Source organism: Gorilla gorilla, chromosome 5 (genome assembly GCF_029281585.2).
Source record: "Gorilla gorilla gorilla isolate KB3781 chromosome 5, NHGRI_mGorGor1-v2.1_pri, whole genome shotgun sequence".
NCBI classification, from domain to species: domain Eukaryota; kingdom Metazoa; phylum Chordata; class Mammalia; order Primates; family Hominidae; genus Gorilla; species Gorilla gorilla.
The window spans coordinates 154,383,092-154,403,077 of NC_073229.2; the positions used below are offsets into that span (position 1 = coordinate 154,383,092).

General features: G+C 43.1%; 1 protein-coding gene across 2 annotated transcripts in view; it reads right to left on the minus strand.

Moving 5' to 3' along the window:
* Positions 1 to 19,986, minus strand: part of SAMD3 (sterile alpha motif domain containing 3) — a 72,113-nt gene that overhangs the window by 45,864 nt on the left and 6,263 nt on the right. For both annotated transcript variants that reach the window (XM_031012598.3, XM_055391661.2), the window contains one exon: positions 19,131 to 19,244. In XM_031012598.3, coding sequence (XP_030868458.2) covers positions 19,131 to 19,244 — 114 coding nt within the window. The remainder of the gene's footprint in view (positions 1 to 19,130; positions 19,245 to 19,986) is intronic.

A 19,986-nucleotide genomic window follows, 5' to 3' on the forward strand; every position in this document is an offset into this window, starting at 1 on the left:
TTAACTGACACCAGAAGACTGAGTTTTCCACGTGAGTCCAACCAATTTTGCGGTTTCCTAGAACAAAATGTCAACGCTCTTTGGGCGAACACAACAGATTCAAGAGACTCCACATTGTAACATTCATATTTAATCCAAAATTATGTAACGTACAAAAAAATAAAAAAACCCAGAAAATGTAATCCATCCTCAAGAGTAAAGATAATCATTAGAATGTGATGCTAAGATGAACCAGATGTCGGCAAGGATTTTAAAGCAGCTATTCTAACAATGTTCAGTGAATTAAAGGAATATAGGCCAGAATGACTGAAATGATAGGAAAATTTAGCAGAGAAATAGAAATTGTTTAAAAGAAACAAATAGAAATTTAGAAGAAAAAAATACAAAATTTGAAATTAAAAATTGTACTAGATAGGATTAATAGCAGAATGGAGATTTAGGAGGAAATAGTCATTGAATTTGAAGACAGATCAACAGAAATGATCCAATCTGAAAAACACAGGGAAAAGAGATTTAAAAAAATAAGAAAAGTAGCTCATTTTTTCTAATTGCAGCTCCTCACAATTTATCCCTCTATACAGCCATAAACCCTTCTCCTCTGTGATCCATCATCCAATTTTACATAAACACCGATTAATCATGTCGGTCAGTGGAGGGGCCAGGTAGAGCTGGCCAATGGCTTCCAGGGCTACTTTTGGAACCAAGACATAGTCCAAGGTCCAAGCAAAATAAGGCAATCTTGCTTGACACCATAATCATGTCCAATTTCAAAGAGTATTTCTGGTACTGAAACACCACTGGGAACCAACGTGGAATTTAACTTCAAATTTAAAAGTCCCATAGTTTAAAGACCAAGTATACAGAAGACCTGCAAGTCCACATTCAATACTTGACCATACTAGATATCTGCCTTTTGCACGATTTCACATTTTCCAATTGTCATACGCATGATAATCTTCCTGTTTGCCGACAATGTAACCCATATATATATTGAGTGACATGGGTGATTCAGGATTCTTCTATCCCCAACAATTAGACACCGTGAGAGTTTACTATGCAGTGAGAGTTTACTGTGTCAGTCTCTTTGACCAATTAACATCTTCAGTATGTGGTCTCCCTGAGAGGAGAGTTACTGCTTCCTATTTCTGAGGACAACTGTGAGCCAGGCCCATTCCTTAATTATCATCCCTTTGGGTTCCTGGGGCTCCCCAGGAAGAGGAAAATAACTATGATTTGTTGACATGTTTGGATATAAACATTCGCATTTGGAAGGAAAACTGAGTCTGTTCTCTGTATTTAAACCCCTTTTGGAGCTAGTGAGTGTTTGGCAGTTATTTTATCCCCATGAAAGTAGATAATATTGCCTTAGGGAAAAAGTCAGCTCTTTAATTTTCAAACTAGAAAGCTTCAGTATTTCTTTTTGAATTAGAGGAAGCTTAAGAGTTTAAAACTGTTGCTTCCTTCCTTTTTTTTTTTTAACTGAGCCGCAGTTTCTCGCTTTGTTGAAATTGGTGCTTCCAATTTCATTGACTTAAATTTAAAGGAATTTTTTCATTCTCTTTTTACTTCTACAAATAAAACAGGTGATAGGATTTTAAAATTCTATGAGAAAAATAAAAGTCAATGGTCTGTAATTTCTTAAAATCCCAAATTTGAATTCTTCATATTTACTAATTAGAAGTTTTTGTACTCTCTTATTATCAACTGCTACACAATGTGAATTCTCAGATCCAGTCCAGACACAAGCCTTACTAAATCTCCAGAATGCACTATGCATGTGTTAGCAGTTTCTTCACTTACTTAGTTGCCCTCAGTTGCCCTCATTCTTCTAGGTTTATCTCAAGCCTTCTTCTCAGGTAGATTTTACTCACTGCCACACTCCTGCCATGCATGTGGTTCTCCTCATCTGAAATCTCCACCTGGCCTGGTCCAACACTGGCCCTGTGAGCACTCAACTACATCTAGTCTCCTTATCTGTCTTGATTTTCCTATGTCCTTGTTGAATGAAATAGTTTGTGACAAAAATATTGTAGAAAGGTTTAGCAATGCTTGAGAAAGATACAAAATATCAAATATAACATTCTATGATTGATAAAGATAGTCTGTAGTTCTATAAACTTGTGTTCTCTTTTTTAAGAGACAGGTGTCAGGCCTCTGAGCCCAAGCTAAGCCATCATATCCCCTGTGACCTGCACGTACACATCCAGATGGCTGGTTCCTGCTTTAACTGATGACATTCCACCACAAAAGAAGTGAAAATGGCCTGTTCCTGCTTTAACTGATGACATTGTCTTGTGAAATTCCTTCTCCTGGCTCATCCTGGCTCAAAAGCTCCCCCACTGAGTACCTTGTGACCCCCCACTCCTGCCCACCAGAGAACAACCCCCCTTTTTCCTTTACCTACCCAAATCCTATAAAATGGCCCCACCCCATCTCTCTTCGCTGACTCTCTTTTCGGACTCAGCCCACCTGCACCCAGGTAAAATAAACAGCCATGTTGCTCACACAAAGCCTGTTTGGTGGTCTCTTCACACGGTCGCGCATGAAATTTGGTGCCGTGACTCGGATCGGGGAACCTTGGGAGATCAATCCCCTGTCCTCCTGCTCTTTGCTCCGTGAGAAAGATCCACCTACGACCTCAGGTCCTCAGACCAACAAGCCCAAGAAACATCTCACCAATTTCAAACCCGGTAAGCGGCCTCTTTTTACTCTCTTCTCCAACCTCCCTCACTATCCCTCAACCTCTTTCTCCTTTCAATCTTGGCGCCACACTTCAATCTCTCCCTTCTTTTAATTTCAATTCCTTTCATTTTCTGGTAGAGACAAAGGAGACACGTTTTATCCGTGGACCCAAAACTCCGGTGCCAGTCACAGACTGGGAAGGCAGCCTTCCCTTGGTGTTTAATCATTGCAGGGACGCCTCTCTGATTATTCACCCACATTTCAGAGGTGTCAGACTATGCAGGGACACCTGCCTTGGTCCTTCACCTTTAGCAGGAAGTCCCACTTTTCTGGGGGAGGGGCAAGTACCCCAACCTCATATCTCTGCGCCCCGATCCCTTATTTCCATGCCCCGACCTCTTATCTCTGTGCCCCAACCCCTTATTTCTGCGCCCTGACCCCTTTCCCGCTTTTCTGGAGGGTAAGAACCCCTGAACCCCTTCCCTCTGTGTCTCTACTCTCTCTTTTCTCTGGGCTTGCCTCCTTCACTATGGGCAACTTTCCACCCTCCATTCCTCCAACTCCCTTAGCCTGTGCTCTCAAGAACTTAAAACCTCTTCAACTCACACCTGACCTAAAACCTAAATGCCTTATTTTCTTCTGCAATGCCGCTTGACCCCAATACAAACTCGACAGTAGTTCCAAATAGCCAGAAAACGGCACTTTCAAGTTTTCCATCCTGCAAGATCTAAATAATTCTTGTCGTAAAATAGGCAAACGGTCTGAGGTGCCTGATGTCCAGGCATTCTTTTACACATCAGTCCCTTCCTAGTCTCTGTGCCCAGTGCAACTCGTCCCAAATCTTCCTTCTTTCCCTCCCTCCTGTCCCCTCAGTCCCAACCCCAAGCGTTGCTGAGTCTTTCTAATCTTCCTTTTCTCCAGACCCATCTGACCTCTCCCCTCCTCCCCAGGCTGCTCCTCGCCAGGTTGAGCTAGGTCCCAATTCTTCCTCAGCCTCCGCTCCTCCACCCTATAATCTTTTTATCACCACCCCTCCTCACACCCAGTCTGGGTTACAGTTTCGTTCTGCGACTAGCCCTCCCCCACCTGCCCAGCAATTTCCTCTTAAAAAGGTGGCTGGAGCAAAAGGCATAGTCAAGGTTAATGCTCCTTTTTCTTTTTCCCAAATCAGTTAGCATTTAGACTCTTTTTCATCAAATATAAAAATCCCAGCCCAGTTCATGGCTTGTTCGGCAGCAAGCCTGAGACGCTTTACAGCCCTAGACCCTAAAAGGTCAAAAGGCTGTCTTATTCTCAATATACATTTTATTACCCAATCTGCCCCTGACATTAAATAAAACTCCAAAAATTAAATTCTGGCCCTCAAACCCCACAACAGGACTTAATTAACCTCGCCTTCAAGGTGTACAATAATAGAAAAAAGTTGCAATTCCTTGCCTCCACTGTGAGACAAACCCCAGCCACATCTCCAGCACACAAGAACTTCCAAATGCCTGAACCACAGCGGCCGGGCATTCCTCCAGAACCTCCTCTCCCAGGAGCTTGCTACAAGTGCCGGAAATCTGGCCACTGGGCCAAAGAATGCCCACAGCCCAGAATTCCTCCTAAGCCGCTTCCCATCTGTGCAGGACCCCACTGGAAATCGGACTGTTCAACTCACTTGGCAACCACTCCCAGAGCCCATGGAACTCTGGCCCAAGGCTCTCTGACTGAGTCCTTCCCAGATCTTCTCGGCTTAGCAGCTGAAGACTGACACTGCCTGATCACCTCGGAAGCCCCCTAAACCATCACGGATGCCGAGCTTCGGGTAACTCTCACAGTGGAAGGTAAGTCTGTCCCCTTCTTAATCAATACGGAGGCTACCCACTCCACATTACCTTCTTTTCAAGGGTAATTCCCTTGCCTCCATAACTGTTGTGGGTATTGACGGCCAGGCTTCTAAACCTCTTAAAACCCCCCAACTCTGGTGCCAACTTAGACAATACTCTTTTAAGCACCCCTTTTTAATTATCCCCACCTGCCCAGTTCCCTTATTAGGCTGAGGCACTTTAACTAAATTATCTGCTTCCCTGACTATTCCTGGACTACAGCCGCATCTCATTGCTGCCCTTCTCCCCAACCCAAATCCTCCTTCGCGTCCTCCTTTTGTATCCCCCCACCTTAACCCACAAGTATAAGATACCTCTACTCCCTCCTTGGTGACCAATCACGCACCCCTTACCATCTCATTAAAACCTAATCACCCTTACCCTGCTCAATGCCAAGATCCCATCCCACAGCACGCTTTGGGCATTAAAGCCTGTTATCACTCGCCTGCTACAGCATGGCCTTTTAAAGCCTATAAACTCTCCTTACAATTCCCCCATTTTACCTGTCCTAGAACCAGACAAGCCTTACAGGTTAGTTCAGGATCTGGGCCTTATCAACCAAATTGTTTTGCCTATCCACCCCATGGTGCCGAACCCATATACTCTCCTATCCTCAATACCTCCCTCTGCAACCCATTATTCTGTTCTAGATCTCAAACATGCTTTCTTTACTATTCCTTTGCACCCTTCATCCCAGCCTCTCTTCGCTTTCACTTGGACTGACCCTGACACCCATCAGGCTCAGCAAATTACCTGGGCTGTACTGCCGCAAGGCTTCACAGTCATCCCTCGTTACTTCAGTCAAGCCCAAATTTCTTCCTCATCTGTTACCTGTCTCAGCGTAATTCTTATAAAAACACATGTGCTCTCCCTGCCAATCATGTCTGACTGATCTCTCAAACCCCAACATCTTCTACATCCTAGGCATGGTTACATACTTTTGACTTTAGATACCTGGTTTTGCCATCCTAACAAAACCATTATATAAACTCACAAAAAGAAACCTAGCTGACCCCATAGATCCTAAATACTTTCCCCACTCGTTTTTCTGTTCCTTGAAGACAGCTTTAGAGACTGCCCCCAACTGAGCTCTCCCTGACTCATCCCAACCCTTTTCATTACACACAGCTGAAGTGCAGGGCTGTGCAGTCAGAATTTTTACACAAGGACTGGGATCGCATCCTGTAGCCTTTTTGTCCAAACAACTTGACCTTACTGTTTTAGGCTGACCATCATGTCTCTGTGCAGTGGCTCCTGCCCCCCTAATACTTTCAGAGGCCTTTAAAATCACAAACTATGCTCAACTCACTCTCTACATTTCTCGTAACTTCCAAAATCTATCTTCTTCCTCATACCTGATGCATATACTTTCTGCTCCCCAGCTCCTTCAGCTGTATTCACTCTTTGTTAAGTCCCACAGTTATCATTGTTCCTGGCCCAGACTTCAATCTGGCCTCCCACATTATTCCTGATACCACACCTGACCCTCATGACTGCATCTCTCTGAACCACCTGACGTTCACCCCATTTCCCCACATTTCCTTCTTCCCTGTTTCTGTTTCTCACCCTGATCACACTTAGTTTATTGATGGCAGTTCAACCAGGCCTAATCGCCACACACCAGCAAAGGCAGGTTATGCTATAATACAAGCCACTAGCCCGCCTCTTAGAACCTCTCATTTCCTTTCCATCGTGGAAATCTATCCTCAAGGAAATAACTTCTCAGTGTTCCATCTGCTATTCTACTACTCCTCAGGGATTATTCAGGCCCCCTCCCTTCCCTACACATCAAGCTCGAGGATTTGCCCCCACCCAGGACTGGCAAATTAGCTTTACTCAACATACCCCACGTCAGATAACTAAAATACCTCTTAGTCTAGGTAGACACTTTCACTGGATAGGTAGAGGCCTTTCCTACAGGGTCTGAGAAGGCCACCGCAGTCATTTCTTCCCTTCTGTCAGACATAATTCCTCAGTTTAGCCTTCCCACCTCTATACAGTCTGATAACAGACCAGCCTTTATTAGTCAAATCAGCCAAGCAGTTTTTCAGGCTGTTAGTATTCAGTGAAACCTTTATATCCCTTACGGTCCTCCATCTTCAGGAAAAGTAGAACGGAGTAAAGGTCTTTTAAAAACACACCTCACCAAGCTCAGCCACCAACTTAAAAAGGACTGGACAATAATTTTACTACTTTCCCTTCTCAGAAGTCAGACCTGTCCTCAGAATGCTACAAGGTACAGCCCATTTGAGCTCCTGTATAGACGCTCCTTTTTATTAGGCCCAGTCTCATTCCAGACACCAGACCAACTTAGACTGTGCCCCCAAAAAACTTGTCATCCCTACTATCTTCTGTCTAGTCATACTCCTATTCACGTTCTCAACTACTCATACATGCCCTGCTCTTGTTTACACTGCCGGTTTACACTGTTTCTCCAAGCCATCACAGCTGATATTTCCTGGTGCTATCCCCAAACTGCCACTCTTAACTCTTGAAGTAAATAAATAATCTTTGCTGGCAGGGCTATGCTGAATCTCCTTAGGCACTCTCTAATCAGATATCCTAGGTCCTCCCAATTCTTAGACCTTTTATACCTGTTTTTCTCCTTCTCTCATTCCATTTAGTTTTTCAATTCATACAAAACTGTATCCAGGCCATCACCAATAATTCTAAATGACAAATGTTCCTTCTAACAACCCCACAATATCACCCCTTACCACAAAATCTCCCTTCAGCTTAATCTCTCCCACTCTAGGTTCCCACGCCCCCCCTAATCTCGCTCGAAGCAGCCCTGAGAAACATCGCCCATTATCTCTCCATACCATCCCCAAAAATTTTCGCTGTCCGAACACTTTACCACTATTTCATTTTATTTTTCTTATTAATATAAGAAGATAGGAATATCAGGCCTCTGAGCCCAAGCTAAGCCATCATATCCCCTGTGACCTGCACGTACACATCCAGATGGCCGGTTCCTGCCTTAACTGATGACATTCCACCACAGAAGAAGTGAAAATGGCTTGTTCCTGCTTTAACTGATGACATTGTCTTGTGAAATTCCTCCTCCTGGCTCATCCTGGCTCAAAAGCTCCCCCACTGAGTACCTTGTGACCCCCTCAGTCCTGCCTGCCAGAGAACAACCCCCCTTTTCCCTTTACCTACCCAAATCCTATAAAACGGCCCCGCCCCATCTCTCTTCGCTGACTCTCTTTTTGGACTCAGCCCGCCTGCACCCAGGTGAAATAAACAGCCATGTTGCTCACACAAAGCCTGTTTGGTGGTCTCTTCACACGACGCGCATGAAAACAGGGTCTCTGTCTGTTATCCAGGCAGGAGTGAAATGGCACAATGATGACTCACTGCAGCCTCAAACTCCTGGGCTCAATGGAAGCCTCCCACCTTAGCCTCCTGAGCAGCTAGGACTACAAGCATGCATCACCACACCCAGCTAATTTTTAAAATTTATTTTTGTAGAGATGAGGTCTTGCTATGTTGCCCAGGCTGGTCTCAAACTCCTGGCCTCAAGTGATTCTCCTACCTTGGCCTCCCAAAGTGTTGGAATTAGAGATGTGAGCCACCGCATCTAGCCTAAATTTGTGTTTTCAGACATAAAATTGTCACCTTTCAAAAAGGAGCTCTCTGTTGTGCTAAAACAGCCCACTGATGACAAAGAAACCACTCACTAGCAAGGCACCAAACCAAGTGGTGAGTGAAAAGAAGTGCCAGTTTACTAAGCCCATAAATTTGAGATTCAAAAACCAGTGGGGAACACTAGAGAGGCAGATCTGGAGACTGAGGTGGAAACCTCTGGAAACACAAAAGGTATCTGAGAAGTAGACTGTGACTCTTGAGTATTACAAAAAGGTCAGACACGCCAAAAATAAACTCTGCAAAAGCTGTTTTCTAAGCATCTCACCAGGCTTCAGTTGCACCCCATGTGGCTTTATGGGACCCAGGGCAGAGTTCATATCACACTCAGCTGAACCCTGGTTGACCTTTGGAGTCATAGCTCATAAATCATCCCTGTTTTCCCAAATTTCAGGGCACAAATTGTACCTTTCTCCAAGGGCACCCGCTTGGAGACAATCTCCTACTTTGAGGAACTGTGATATTTTCCTAGTCTTGTAAAATAGTATTGCTTTCTGGTCCTCCAGGGAGGAGAACAAGGGACAAGTGGAACACTTTGCTGTGAAGAATACACATCCTGGCTACGGGACTTGGTCTTCACATCTCAAGTGCCACCAGCAATAGTATTAGTACTCCCACCATTGGGAGAGAAACCAGTGACAACTATGCTGCTTTCCAGGGACTGAACTGAAAGAAATTGTGCCCACAAGTGGCTGTATTGTGGCATCCCATTTTCATTTAATTCCTCTCTACATCCAAGCCTGCAGACTTTATACACTGAAAATGGTATAGATTGGGATACCCAGGTTTATATTATCAACTCTGAAGCTAAATGGCATGTGATCTCTGCAACATCCCAAACCTGAGATGTTTTGGGGACATAGAAGAGGAAGAAGCCAGGGGAGGCTTAGATATCTGTTTAAAGAATTTGCTGTCATTTTATCCTAGGACAGAAGATGTTATGGTACACATCCCTTCCAAATTGGGAACAAATTTTACCAAACTACAAGTGAATCAGAAATTCTGCTTCTGAGTTAAGTATGCCAGTAACCTGGGAATTACCTGCTTTATCTTGGCAAGAGTAGCTACTGCTAAGAAAACAAACAAGAAGTTTTGAAGAGCTCAATAGAGACACGAGCCAATGAACAAGGTGAGATGCTGTCTCTGAAGATATTGAACAATGTCACTTCAAAGCACCCCTAAACTATGAAGAAAATGCTGTTTTGTTGCTGCAACTGATGGTACCCACCGTGAATTCTGAAAAATGTTTGAGCCACATTCCTATAATTTTGATGTTTGCTTTTAATTTATGTTTTATAGCCCCAGGCTCTCACACCTGGCAATAAATTTATGAGATTTCCAGAGGAATTACATGTCTGAAATGCATGTGGGAACCTATAGTCAAGCACAAAGAAAAGAGAGATGTGACCAGCATCAGGCACCATGTCTTGGCAAAGTTAGACAGATGGCTCTCAAGCCCTCCATGTTATTGGCCCCCAGTGTGAGATTCAAGGCCTCGGGAGTCTTTGGGGCCCTAATTCATCAAAAACAAAGCAGAAAAAAGAAACTTTTAAATCTTCCCATTCCCCAATTCCTCTTGGTATTAACAGAAATGCAAAGTTTCAGAAACTCAGCCCTTTATCTTATCTACTACCATGACATGCATGTCAACAAGTCTCACAGAGCTATCATCTCTCAGTCCCTCTTTTCTTTTTTTCTTCCTCATTCATGTGCCTGTAATCTAAGCACTTTGGGAGGCCGAGGCAGGTGGATCACGAGGTCAGGAGATAGAGACCATCCTGGCTAACACGGTGAAACCCATCTGTACTAAAAATAAATAAAAAAAAAAATTAGCCAGGCATGGTGGCACGCAACTGTAGTCCCAGCTACTTGGGAGGCTGAGGCAGGAGAATTGCTTGAACCCGGAAGGCGGAGCTTGCAGTGAGCCAAGATCACACCAATGCACTCCAGCCAGGGCAATGGAGCGAGACTCTGTCCCCCCACCCACAAAAAAAAAAAAAGGGGGGGGAATGAGGCATGACATGCTCAGTTGTTGCAAAATGGTTCAGTAGTACTATTTTTGCAGTTCAGAAGTATTAAAATGTGTTTTAATTTATCACCAGCAATCAAAGTGGGCAAGGACATTCAGTAGCTACTGAGGAATATAGAAAACTGGGTCTTTAAACAAAAATGAAGAGGGCCTCTCTTCATTTCGGAGGTGGTGGTGTTATTGAACTGTTTAGACTGACTCTGTTGAGTGTTTTCTATATAAAATGTTAATATGGAAAAGAGTGTGAAGAAGCCCTAGCTTTATCAGAATCCCTGTTTTTTTTTCATCCCGCTAAGTTCTGTTGAATAAGCTGTTGGTCATATTCTTCACAATGCTATTCTCATGTTTGTTTTCTCATGTTGGTTGATAGCACCACTAGTTATACAAGCCAGAAGTACAGGAGAAAGTTTACCACCCAGCAAACTCTCCTCTTCTCCTCAGTAACAGGCCCACCATGTCCTGTTGATTTTATATTTAAATATCCTTTTGATGCCTGTTACCACCATCTTAGTCTAGACCTTCATCAATTCTTGCTTGAACTTTAGTCTAGTGTTTTGATGGATCTTCCTCCTTTCATTTTTCTCCAATCCATTCTCTGCATCACTGCCACCATAAATGATGAAAACTATGTATACCTGATCAAATCACTGAATCTCTTTGATTATTCCCTAACCTACAGCAGTAGTTTTCAATTCTCACTATACATTATAATTACTTGTGGAACCTTAAAAAAAATACTGATGCACAAGTCTCATCCCCAGAAGTTCTTATTCATCTAATGCTTTGTTACTCAAAACATGGTCTTAGAACAGCACTGGAATTAAGAATTGCAGAATCCCAGGCCCCACCCTAACCTACTAAATCAGAGTCTGTGTTTTAACAAGATTCCTCAGTGTTTTATAAGTACAATAGAATTTGAGAAGAATCAGTTTAGGACATTGGTATTTTTCCTGTAAGTCCACTAGGTGAATTTAATGTGCAAAGTTAAGAGATGCTTAGTATGGCATGGAAGTCCCCTCCTCACCTCTCTGACAGAATCTCACCATTTACAGCAACTCCTTTTTCTCTGCCTCTATCACATTCCAAAAATAATCCAAACAGAATCCTCCATGCTACTTCAGGTGTTTGTACCCTTGCACATACTGTGAATGTCCTTTTCTTCTCCTGCTTCATTTTCCTTAAGATAAACCTCTAATCATCTTTCAAAATCCTCCTTCAGTGTTTGTGAAGCCTTTCCCTAGAGGCCTTTGCCACGCTTACTTCCCAGAAAGTCTTATTTCTCCCTCTCTCTGTGTTACTTCTCCATTTCTCTTTTGGCATATTTTTCTGTGTTGCAGGTACTCGCTTACACATCTTTCTTGTCTACCAGACTCTGAATTCCCCAAGGAAAGGAATAAAGTGTCCATCCCCAACCCCATGTCTACATAGTACCTAGCCCATGGGGTATAGTCAGTAATTCGGACTGAACAAAAGAAAAACAGATTAGAAATCAAGATTACTTTGGACCTCTCTAAAGACTTAATAATACTGTCCACAGATATCTTCCCCTGACGAAAGTTTGGCTCTAGCTCAAAGCCAATATTCCTCACTTCATTAGGGTCCCTGCTCTAATATCACCTAGTCAAAGTTGAAAGGGCTTCCCTGAGAACCCCATCTGAAACAGAACCCTCCTGTACATTGACACATACATGTACATGCACACACTGCTCACTCTGTATCCCTGCTCCCGCTTTTTTGCATCACTGGTCTTCATAGCATTTAAGCAAATTTATAACCTAATGTTATATTTATTTATCTATTTTTCTCCTTACATTAGAAGGTGAGCTCTGCAAAGTGGGAGGCTTGGTCAGTTTTTCCCTACTGTATCCCCAATACCTACAACAGTGTCTCACACGTAGTAAGCACTCAGTAATTATTTATATATTGAATGAATGGATGAATCCTGGTTTAGGTAAGGAATCTTTAAATAAGTATTTCCTAAGGTGTTTTGTTGTAATGTTAATAGATGTTACACAAAGAGAAATCCTGGGTTAAACAAAGTTAAGTGGGTTTTTTTGTTTGTTTTACTATAGGACTCCTCAAAGCCTACATTACTACATTACTGTATGCTGGAAATCTCTAATCAAGGAATAGAATTAGTATGTAGTATTTCCACAACACAGAACCTTTAGGCATAAGGTTCTACACATGCAAGTGGTACAAAATGATGGGATCTTGCATTTCCCTCTCAGATCCTTGCTCCACTGCCCTGGGACTCAGGATCTAAACGTGTCAATTCAACACCTGTGTGGTCTTTGATGCCCCCCGCCCAGTGGTGACTGGGCTTCTCTAATCAGATTCTTGAAACTTCCCTCTTCACCTCATTGTGCTTATCAGTTCATACACCTTGTTTCTGTTTTGTTTTCTACAGCAACAACCGACTGGTGTCCCAGGCCTTTTGGGAGGCCTGAAGCATATGCTCCTCTTGTCTGGAGCCCTGAGTCCTGGGAAGGCTTCCAGACACTGCTGGCCTACCTGCACTTCCTAGAGCTGCTTCCGCTTTGGGACCACTTGTTAGAATCGAGAGCAGATTTTTTTCAAATCTCCTTGGACTCTGTGTCTTAGTGACTGCCCAGACAAGAACAACAATAGGTAAAACTAATGAGCTCCTAAGCTTTTTTTCATAAATTAATTCATTCTTCTATTTATTTTACAGATAAGAAAAGTGAGACCTAGTAAGGTTATATAACTTGTCCAAGGTTACTCAGCTGGTAAATGACAGAGCTAGGGTTTAAAACTAAACTCAAATACTTGCCTATCCTCATCTCCAGACTTACCAACCCTGATTATTAGCAGGGTTGACATCCTGGACTAATACATATACTTACTGCTCTCCCAGACCATCTGCTTTTTAGCTCTATGATTGAATCACCATGAGTGACAATGGATCTCAAGACATTGCATCTCACCCCCATGTCTTCCTACAAGGCTCTTTCATTATCTATTGTGGTTACATATATTTCAATTAAGCAGAGCCCACAGAAAATGCTTAACACATCTGTTCCTTCATGCAATGAACATTGTTGATCACCTGTGTCAGGGACTGCACAGATGAATAAGACTGGTTCCTCTCATACTTCCCCAACCCAGAGCTCTTGGCCTATAGAGGACCAAGGAATTGAGGAGTAGGAATTGAGAAGACAAATCACACATCTAACTGGAACCTGCATTAATGAACCCATAACTAGGCTGGCACACTTCATTGCAGCTTCCCTTTATTACACACTGGTATTGGATGCACACACAACTGTATGGCCCCTTGCCTGAACTACCTGTGTGAAAGAGCCTGCAAACAATGCATCAAATATGTTGAAAATCCATTGACATTTGCCTTAATCACCGAACATATGCAGAAGGATTAGCTTATTCTACACCATTTCATTGCAGTGGACAGACCGAAAAAAAAAAAAGTTTGTAATTAAAATAATTTTTAAATATGCATGAAACCATGACTAATTTATAATTATACCCAAAAGCGGAAGCAAAACATCTGGACACATATATTTAAAGTTCAAGTGAGAAGCCTTTAAAGTAACATTTAGGAAGCCTCTACCTGTTTATCTACTTTCATGCCTTATTAGCTACTAAAAGAGAGGTGAACAGTTTCAAACAGGGTAGACAAAAAAACAAAGAATAACACTGCAAAAAAAGCTCTTCCCAAAAAATCACCAGCACATGATGAAGATGGGACCTATTAATTCCTCCTTCCAGAAAGGGCATTTAAGCAATTCAGTAAAGAGCACAGTATCTTCATGACTAGCCTGGGCAACATGTTGAAACCCTCTGTCTACAAAAAATACAAAAATTAGCTGGGTGTGGCAGTGCATGCCTGCAGTGAGGAGACTGAGGTGGGAGGACTGTTTGAGCCTGGGAAGTGGAGATTGCAATGAGCTGAGATAGCGCCACTGCACTCCAGCCTGGGTGACAGAACGAGACCCTATCTAAAAAAAAAAAAAAAAAAAAAGCACGGTATCTGCTGTCCCTGGAGAAAACTGCAATGTGCCACAGCACTCTAGCGTTTCCTTGGACACCCAATTCACCCACTGGAACACACACCTCATTTTCACTACTGTTAGAGTCATTCTAAGAGCCAGAGTCAGGTGAATTTCCAGGCTTTTTTTTTTTTTTTTTTTTTTTTTGTCAGCACACAATCAGGATGGAATGAATATGTTCATTTCAGGGAACAGAGGAAAAAAATATCACAAGAATAGTAACTGCCACCTTGTGAGGTGTGGTAACAGCTGCCAGGTGCTTTGATATGTTCTATCATTGGGACCTCACAGGACTACATATTGAGGTGCAGGAGACATGGTTCAGAGACCACTTGTTGGGCAAGTGGAGGAGTCAGGATTTGAACCCAATGTGTAAGACTCCAAAAGCTGGCACTTGTTCCTCACCTCTCTCTACCTCTTGAAAAAGGCTGGCTTCAAGAAAGCCTGTAGTCAAATACCTTTGGATTTCTAGCCTGTTATGGAGGAATGGCTTATAGAGCCCTGGAGTTTGGCTCTGTAAAAAAAAAAAAAAAAAAAAAAATTAGTATATGGATTGTATTAAAAGATCTAAAAAAATTGATGTTATTCAAACATTTATCCCTTCCTATGAAAGTGTATTCAGTCTTTCATTGGCTCACACATCCCAAGTTCTGTTTTATTATATTATATTTTATTTTATTTTATTTTTTTGGGACAGAATCTCACTATGTCACCTAGGCTGGAGTGCAATGGAGTGATCTCAGCTCACTGCAACCTCTGCCTCCTGGGTTCAAGTGATTCTACTGCCTCAGCCTCTCAATTATCTGGGATTACAGGTGCATGATACCATGCCAGGCTAATTTTTATATTTTTAGTAGAGACGGGGTTTTACCATGTTGGCCAGACTGCTCTCGAACTCCTGACCTCAGGTGATCCACCCACCTCAGCCTCCCAGAGTGCTGGGATTACAGGCATCAGCCACCATGCCCAGCCGCAAGTTCCATTTTAAAGCTCCTATTGAGCCTCTATGTGTGAGGAGCCAAGCTAAATGCTGTGTTTACAACAGCAAGAAAAAACATGGTCATTGTCCTTGAAGCACTTATAGTCTAATGAGAGAATACAAACTTTAAAGTGATCAGTTTTATTAGCTAGTTTACAGTCAAGCACGAGATTAAGTAGATGATACTGTACACAGAGGAAGGGCTCTGTGCCTGGCCTGGAATGTCACCAGAGGCTTTCTATAGAAGGATATTGAGCAGAGGAAGAGAACCACACACCATGACACAAAAATCATACAGTAGGCCCTTAATGAACAACTGTTGACTGAATAGTGCCCTAGGCAGAGGGGCAGGAGAAAGGGACCAAGAGTGGCTCCAACACTTTGGCTCACAGGGTTGGATGGTGGGACCACCATCTGAGATACGACATTGGAGGGGAGAGAATCTTCTACCCCATCTCAGCCCACAGCTCTGGATAAAGGGCAGGGCCGTAGGGAAAATATTAAAAATAGATACTTCACCCTGTCTTTATGGGCCCCTCCTCCCACACAACTGATTGCCCAGGAGGGGACACCTGATTCACGCTGGGCCCATGAACAAAGCAACACTGAAAGACAGAGTCAGTTGGCTGGGAGGACCTGAGCTGTTTATAGGGAGCATTTCCTTTGGAGTTGGTACTAGGGCAAGGCAGTCGTATGCCAGGTAGTTTGAGGGGAGCAGAACAGCCAGAAATAGTATGATAAATCTATCCTTGCAGGGAGAAGCAAGGAAATGAGGCCAACTAGACAGGGAAGCAGAATGGAGACAGAGATAACCCGTGAGAAAAGCAGGGACCACTTCACTGCCTGGCTTTCCAGCACCTGTGTCTTCATGCTCGGGAACTTACTTGTTCAGCCCTTGGATGCTGGGAAGTGCTTTTCTCACAATAAACTCCCTTTGTCTTTACTGTGAGTGGATTTTTGTTTCTTACTGCCAAATACATACTAAGGCAGGAAAGATAAGTTTACTTTTTGAAACATTAATTCTAAGGTGTGGTATGCAGAGATGGGCAGCTGGTGGTAAACAGATAAGTAAAGGGCTTAGGAGAGACTTTATGACCAGAGATAAAGATAGGGGTGTGCCACTTCTAGTTTCCAAACCCTTCTATTTCTCTCAATTTCTTTGCCAGTCCTATTTTTCTCCTCCCCCTTGCCAGCTGCTATGAAGAATGTGAGATGCCATTAAGGGTGGGGCTGTTCCTTTGATGAGCCATGTGAAAACAATTGGAATAATAACCCTGCCTAGCCAGTATCACAGGAGCATGATGAGGACCAAATGTCAGAGGGCTTACAAAGGAGAAAAGAGAGCTTGGGCAACACAACTAGATCTCATTTCTACAAATCATTAAAAAATTAGCTGGGCCTGGTAGTGCACACCTGTGGGCTCAGCTACTCCGAAGGCTAAGGTGGGAGGATTTCCGGAGCCTGGAAAGTCAAGGCTGCAGTGAGCCCTGATTGCATCACTGCACTCCAGCCTGGGTGATAGAGAGATGGTGATAGACCCCATCTCATCAAAAAAAAAAAAAAAAAAAGAAAAGAAAAAGAAAAGAAAAAAGAAAAGACCTACAGGTATAGAAGGTTGCATCCTCATCTGCTGTGTCAAGTAGGCAGAGAAAAGACACCCTAAGGAAAGTAGGAATACCTCCAGGAGCAGGGCTGGAGAAATGGCTGTACACCGAGTGCCCTCTGTGTGCTTCCACTCTGCTTGGAACTTGGCAGGCATTATCTATTCTTAATGCTCAAAACAACACTATGAGAAAGTATCATTATTATTTCCATTTTGCAGATGAGGATACAGAGACAGAGTGCTACTAGGGTAGGTAGCACTGGGGCTAATCACTGTTCACCCCAACTCTACCCACACTTACACAGTTATAGACATGTGGACTGGCTGCATTTAGCAGCTTCGTGTTGGAAGCGGTAGTTGAGAGCTCATGGCTTACTACATGCACCTGGAGCCAATCACGGGAAAGCTCTAGGAATCAACCAGCACCCATGAGCAGGAAGGAGGGGAAAGAAGCCACCTTACAAATGAATTTCCACTTTCTGAATCATAGCTCAATCCAGGAAGATCAAGGCAATGGATTTTGCACCTACGACATAGCCTTCCACCTTCTTGGTTGCCACCCCAAACAAGAGTCCGTGGGCCCTAACACTGGGAGATCTTGAGGCACTGAGGCTGTGGGGCTAGAGGTGGGGTCCAAGGTTGAAGAGAGGGAAAAAGAGCAGAGAGGAGAGCCCAGAGCCAAAGCCCATTTGCAGGAGCTCCTCATCAAAGGTGCTGCTCTTCTCTGCACTCATAGGGCTGCTGGGGCCTTGCAGGCCTGAATCCAAGGCTGTTGCCCTCAGTCCCCTGAGCTCTCACGCTGAGGGTGGCTAGGTCCTGTGCTGAGGCAATAACAGTCCACTTGGAAAAAATAGCTAGAAATCCTTTGACTGCTCTAAATCTCGGTTGTACTCATTTACAAAAAGGAGAGAATAATGCCCACCTTGCAGTACTGCTCTGTGGGCAAAATGAGCTGATAGTGTAAAGGGGTTGTGAAAACTGAAGGACCACATCCTTGCTTGGCTATTACCCGATTATTCTTTGTGTGCAAGGTGACAGTCTCTCTTTTCAATGAACTACGTTTAAGGCATTGCATTTGCTTGTTAGTGACTGGAGACAATATGTAATATGAGTTATGGATGCACGGATTGCCTGGGTGGGATGACCGTGAAATGCTGTAGGACGGGGGTTCTTAACACTCAGGACACAGACTGGTTCATGGCCTGTTAGGAAACAAGCCACACAGCAGGAGGTGAGCAGCGGGTGAGCGAGCAAAGCTTCATCTATATTTATAGCCACACCCCATCACTGGCATTACCACCTAAGCTCTGCCTCCTGAGAGATCAGTGGCAGCATTAGATTCTCATAGGAGCACAAACCCTACTGTGAACTGTGCATGTGAAGGATCTAGGTTGAGCACTCCTTATGAGAATCTAATGCCTGATGATCTGTCACTGTCTTCCATCACCCCCAGATGGGACTGTCTAGTTGCAGAAAAATAAGCTCAGGGCCCTCACTGATTCTACATTATGGTGAGTTGTATAATTATTTTATTATATATTAGAATATAATAATAGAAATAAAGTGTGCAATAAATGGAATGTGCTTGACTCATCCTAAATCCATCCCCCTGACCCCTGTCCTTGGAAAAATTGTCTTCCATGAAATCAGTCCCTGGTGTCAAAAAGGTTGGGAACCGCTATTCTAGGGGATGCCATGACCTCCGTATCATATCTTACCTATGACCATCTCAGCAACAAATCCTATGTGTGGTTCTCTAAGTCTACAGTTTTTCCTTTGTTTAGTTGTAATCCATATGTTGAAATATACACTACGTAAAACCCAGTGTAGGAACATAGAGAGAATGTTTACCAAAATAACTGGAATATAAAGCAAATGCTTACCTGCCTCTATCGGGAGAGTCAAGTTAAAGCAACAACTACAAAATTCAAAACAAAAACTCCACCAAGGGATATTCTATAGAACATTATTCATTGAATAAATTCCATATTTGTGACTGCTGTCAATCACCTTGAAGATTTTATGACAGAGCAATCCTCTTTTTCCTTAAGAATGTATACTTGAAAGATGTATACTGTCATTCTAAAACTTCACTTTTCCAATACAAAAACCAGAAAATTTAATCTTCATCTTTTACCAAGTATCTTTATCGCTGGATAAAAATATATTCCCTTCCAGGAAAACAAAAAGTTTCGAATTAGAAATACATCTAAACATATGAAACCTTATCAAAAAGAAATAGAGAAGAATGTTATTTGGCTTTAAACTGTCTTACAGTTGGTACCCCCACCTCTGTTTCAACACTCTTTGGTCAATTAGTCCTTTATCAAGGTTTTCAGCTGGATAGAAAGATGGCAACTGCTCCCCATGCCTGGCTGGACTGGAGGACTCTTCATCCCTGTAACTAAGAAAGAAGAGGTGGGTCAGGCACTATTCAAGAGGTGATATGACCATTGATCTCACCGCAGCTCTGAGGGTAGCACCAGCCCAGAGTAAACATCATGGTCTGTGTCCACTTCCCAGTTCCACATTAGACTCATGACTAAGAGAATGGAAAGAAGGCCCCTCTGGCGTCATCTAATTCAGTGGTTCCTATGTGCCAGGAGGCAGACTGATGCCTGTTCATAATGCTGTTTTCACCAATCTATCCTATTTTTAAATGGCATTAAGACAATACCTTCCTTTATGAAATGATGGTGATCGTAGAATGTATCTTTTTTAGCTAATATTCTTGTTTGGCAAAATTAAATAGTAAACTCTGCCAGATCCCTACTCTGCTCTCTGCCATTTTGGGAGACATTTTATTATCTGTGAAACCTCAGGATCTTAGAAACATACTCCGCTAGCTCCCTTATTTTCCAAGTAATGCAACTGAAGCCTAGAAGGCAAAGCAACTCCTGGTGAGCTACTCAGTAGCAGTGCCAGGATTTGAACTCAGTTTTGCACCTTCCTGACCAATGATTTTTCTACCAGTTTCAACAAGAACAACAACAAAAAGCAACTGCAAATATGCCTGCCTATTTTATATCCCCATCATTTGCTGAGGTATCAACAGGATGCTAAATATCCTGCCCAGATGTGGCCTACACATCCTTTTCAAAATAACATGCCAGGCTGGGTGTGGTGGCTCAACATCTGTAATCCCA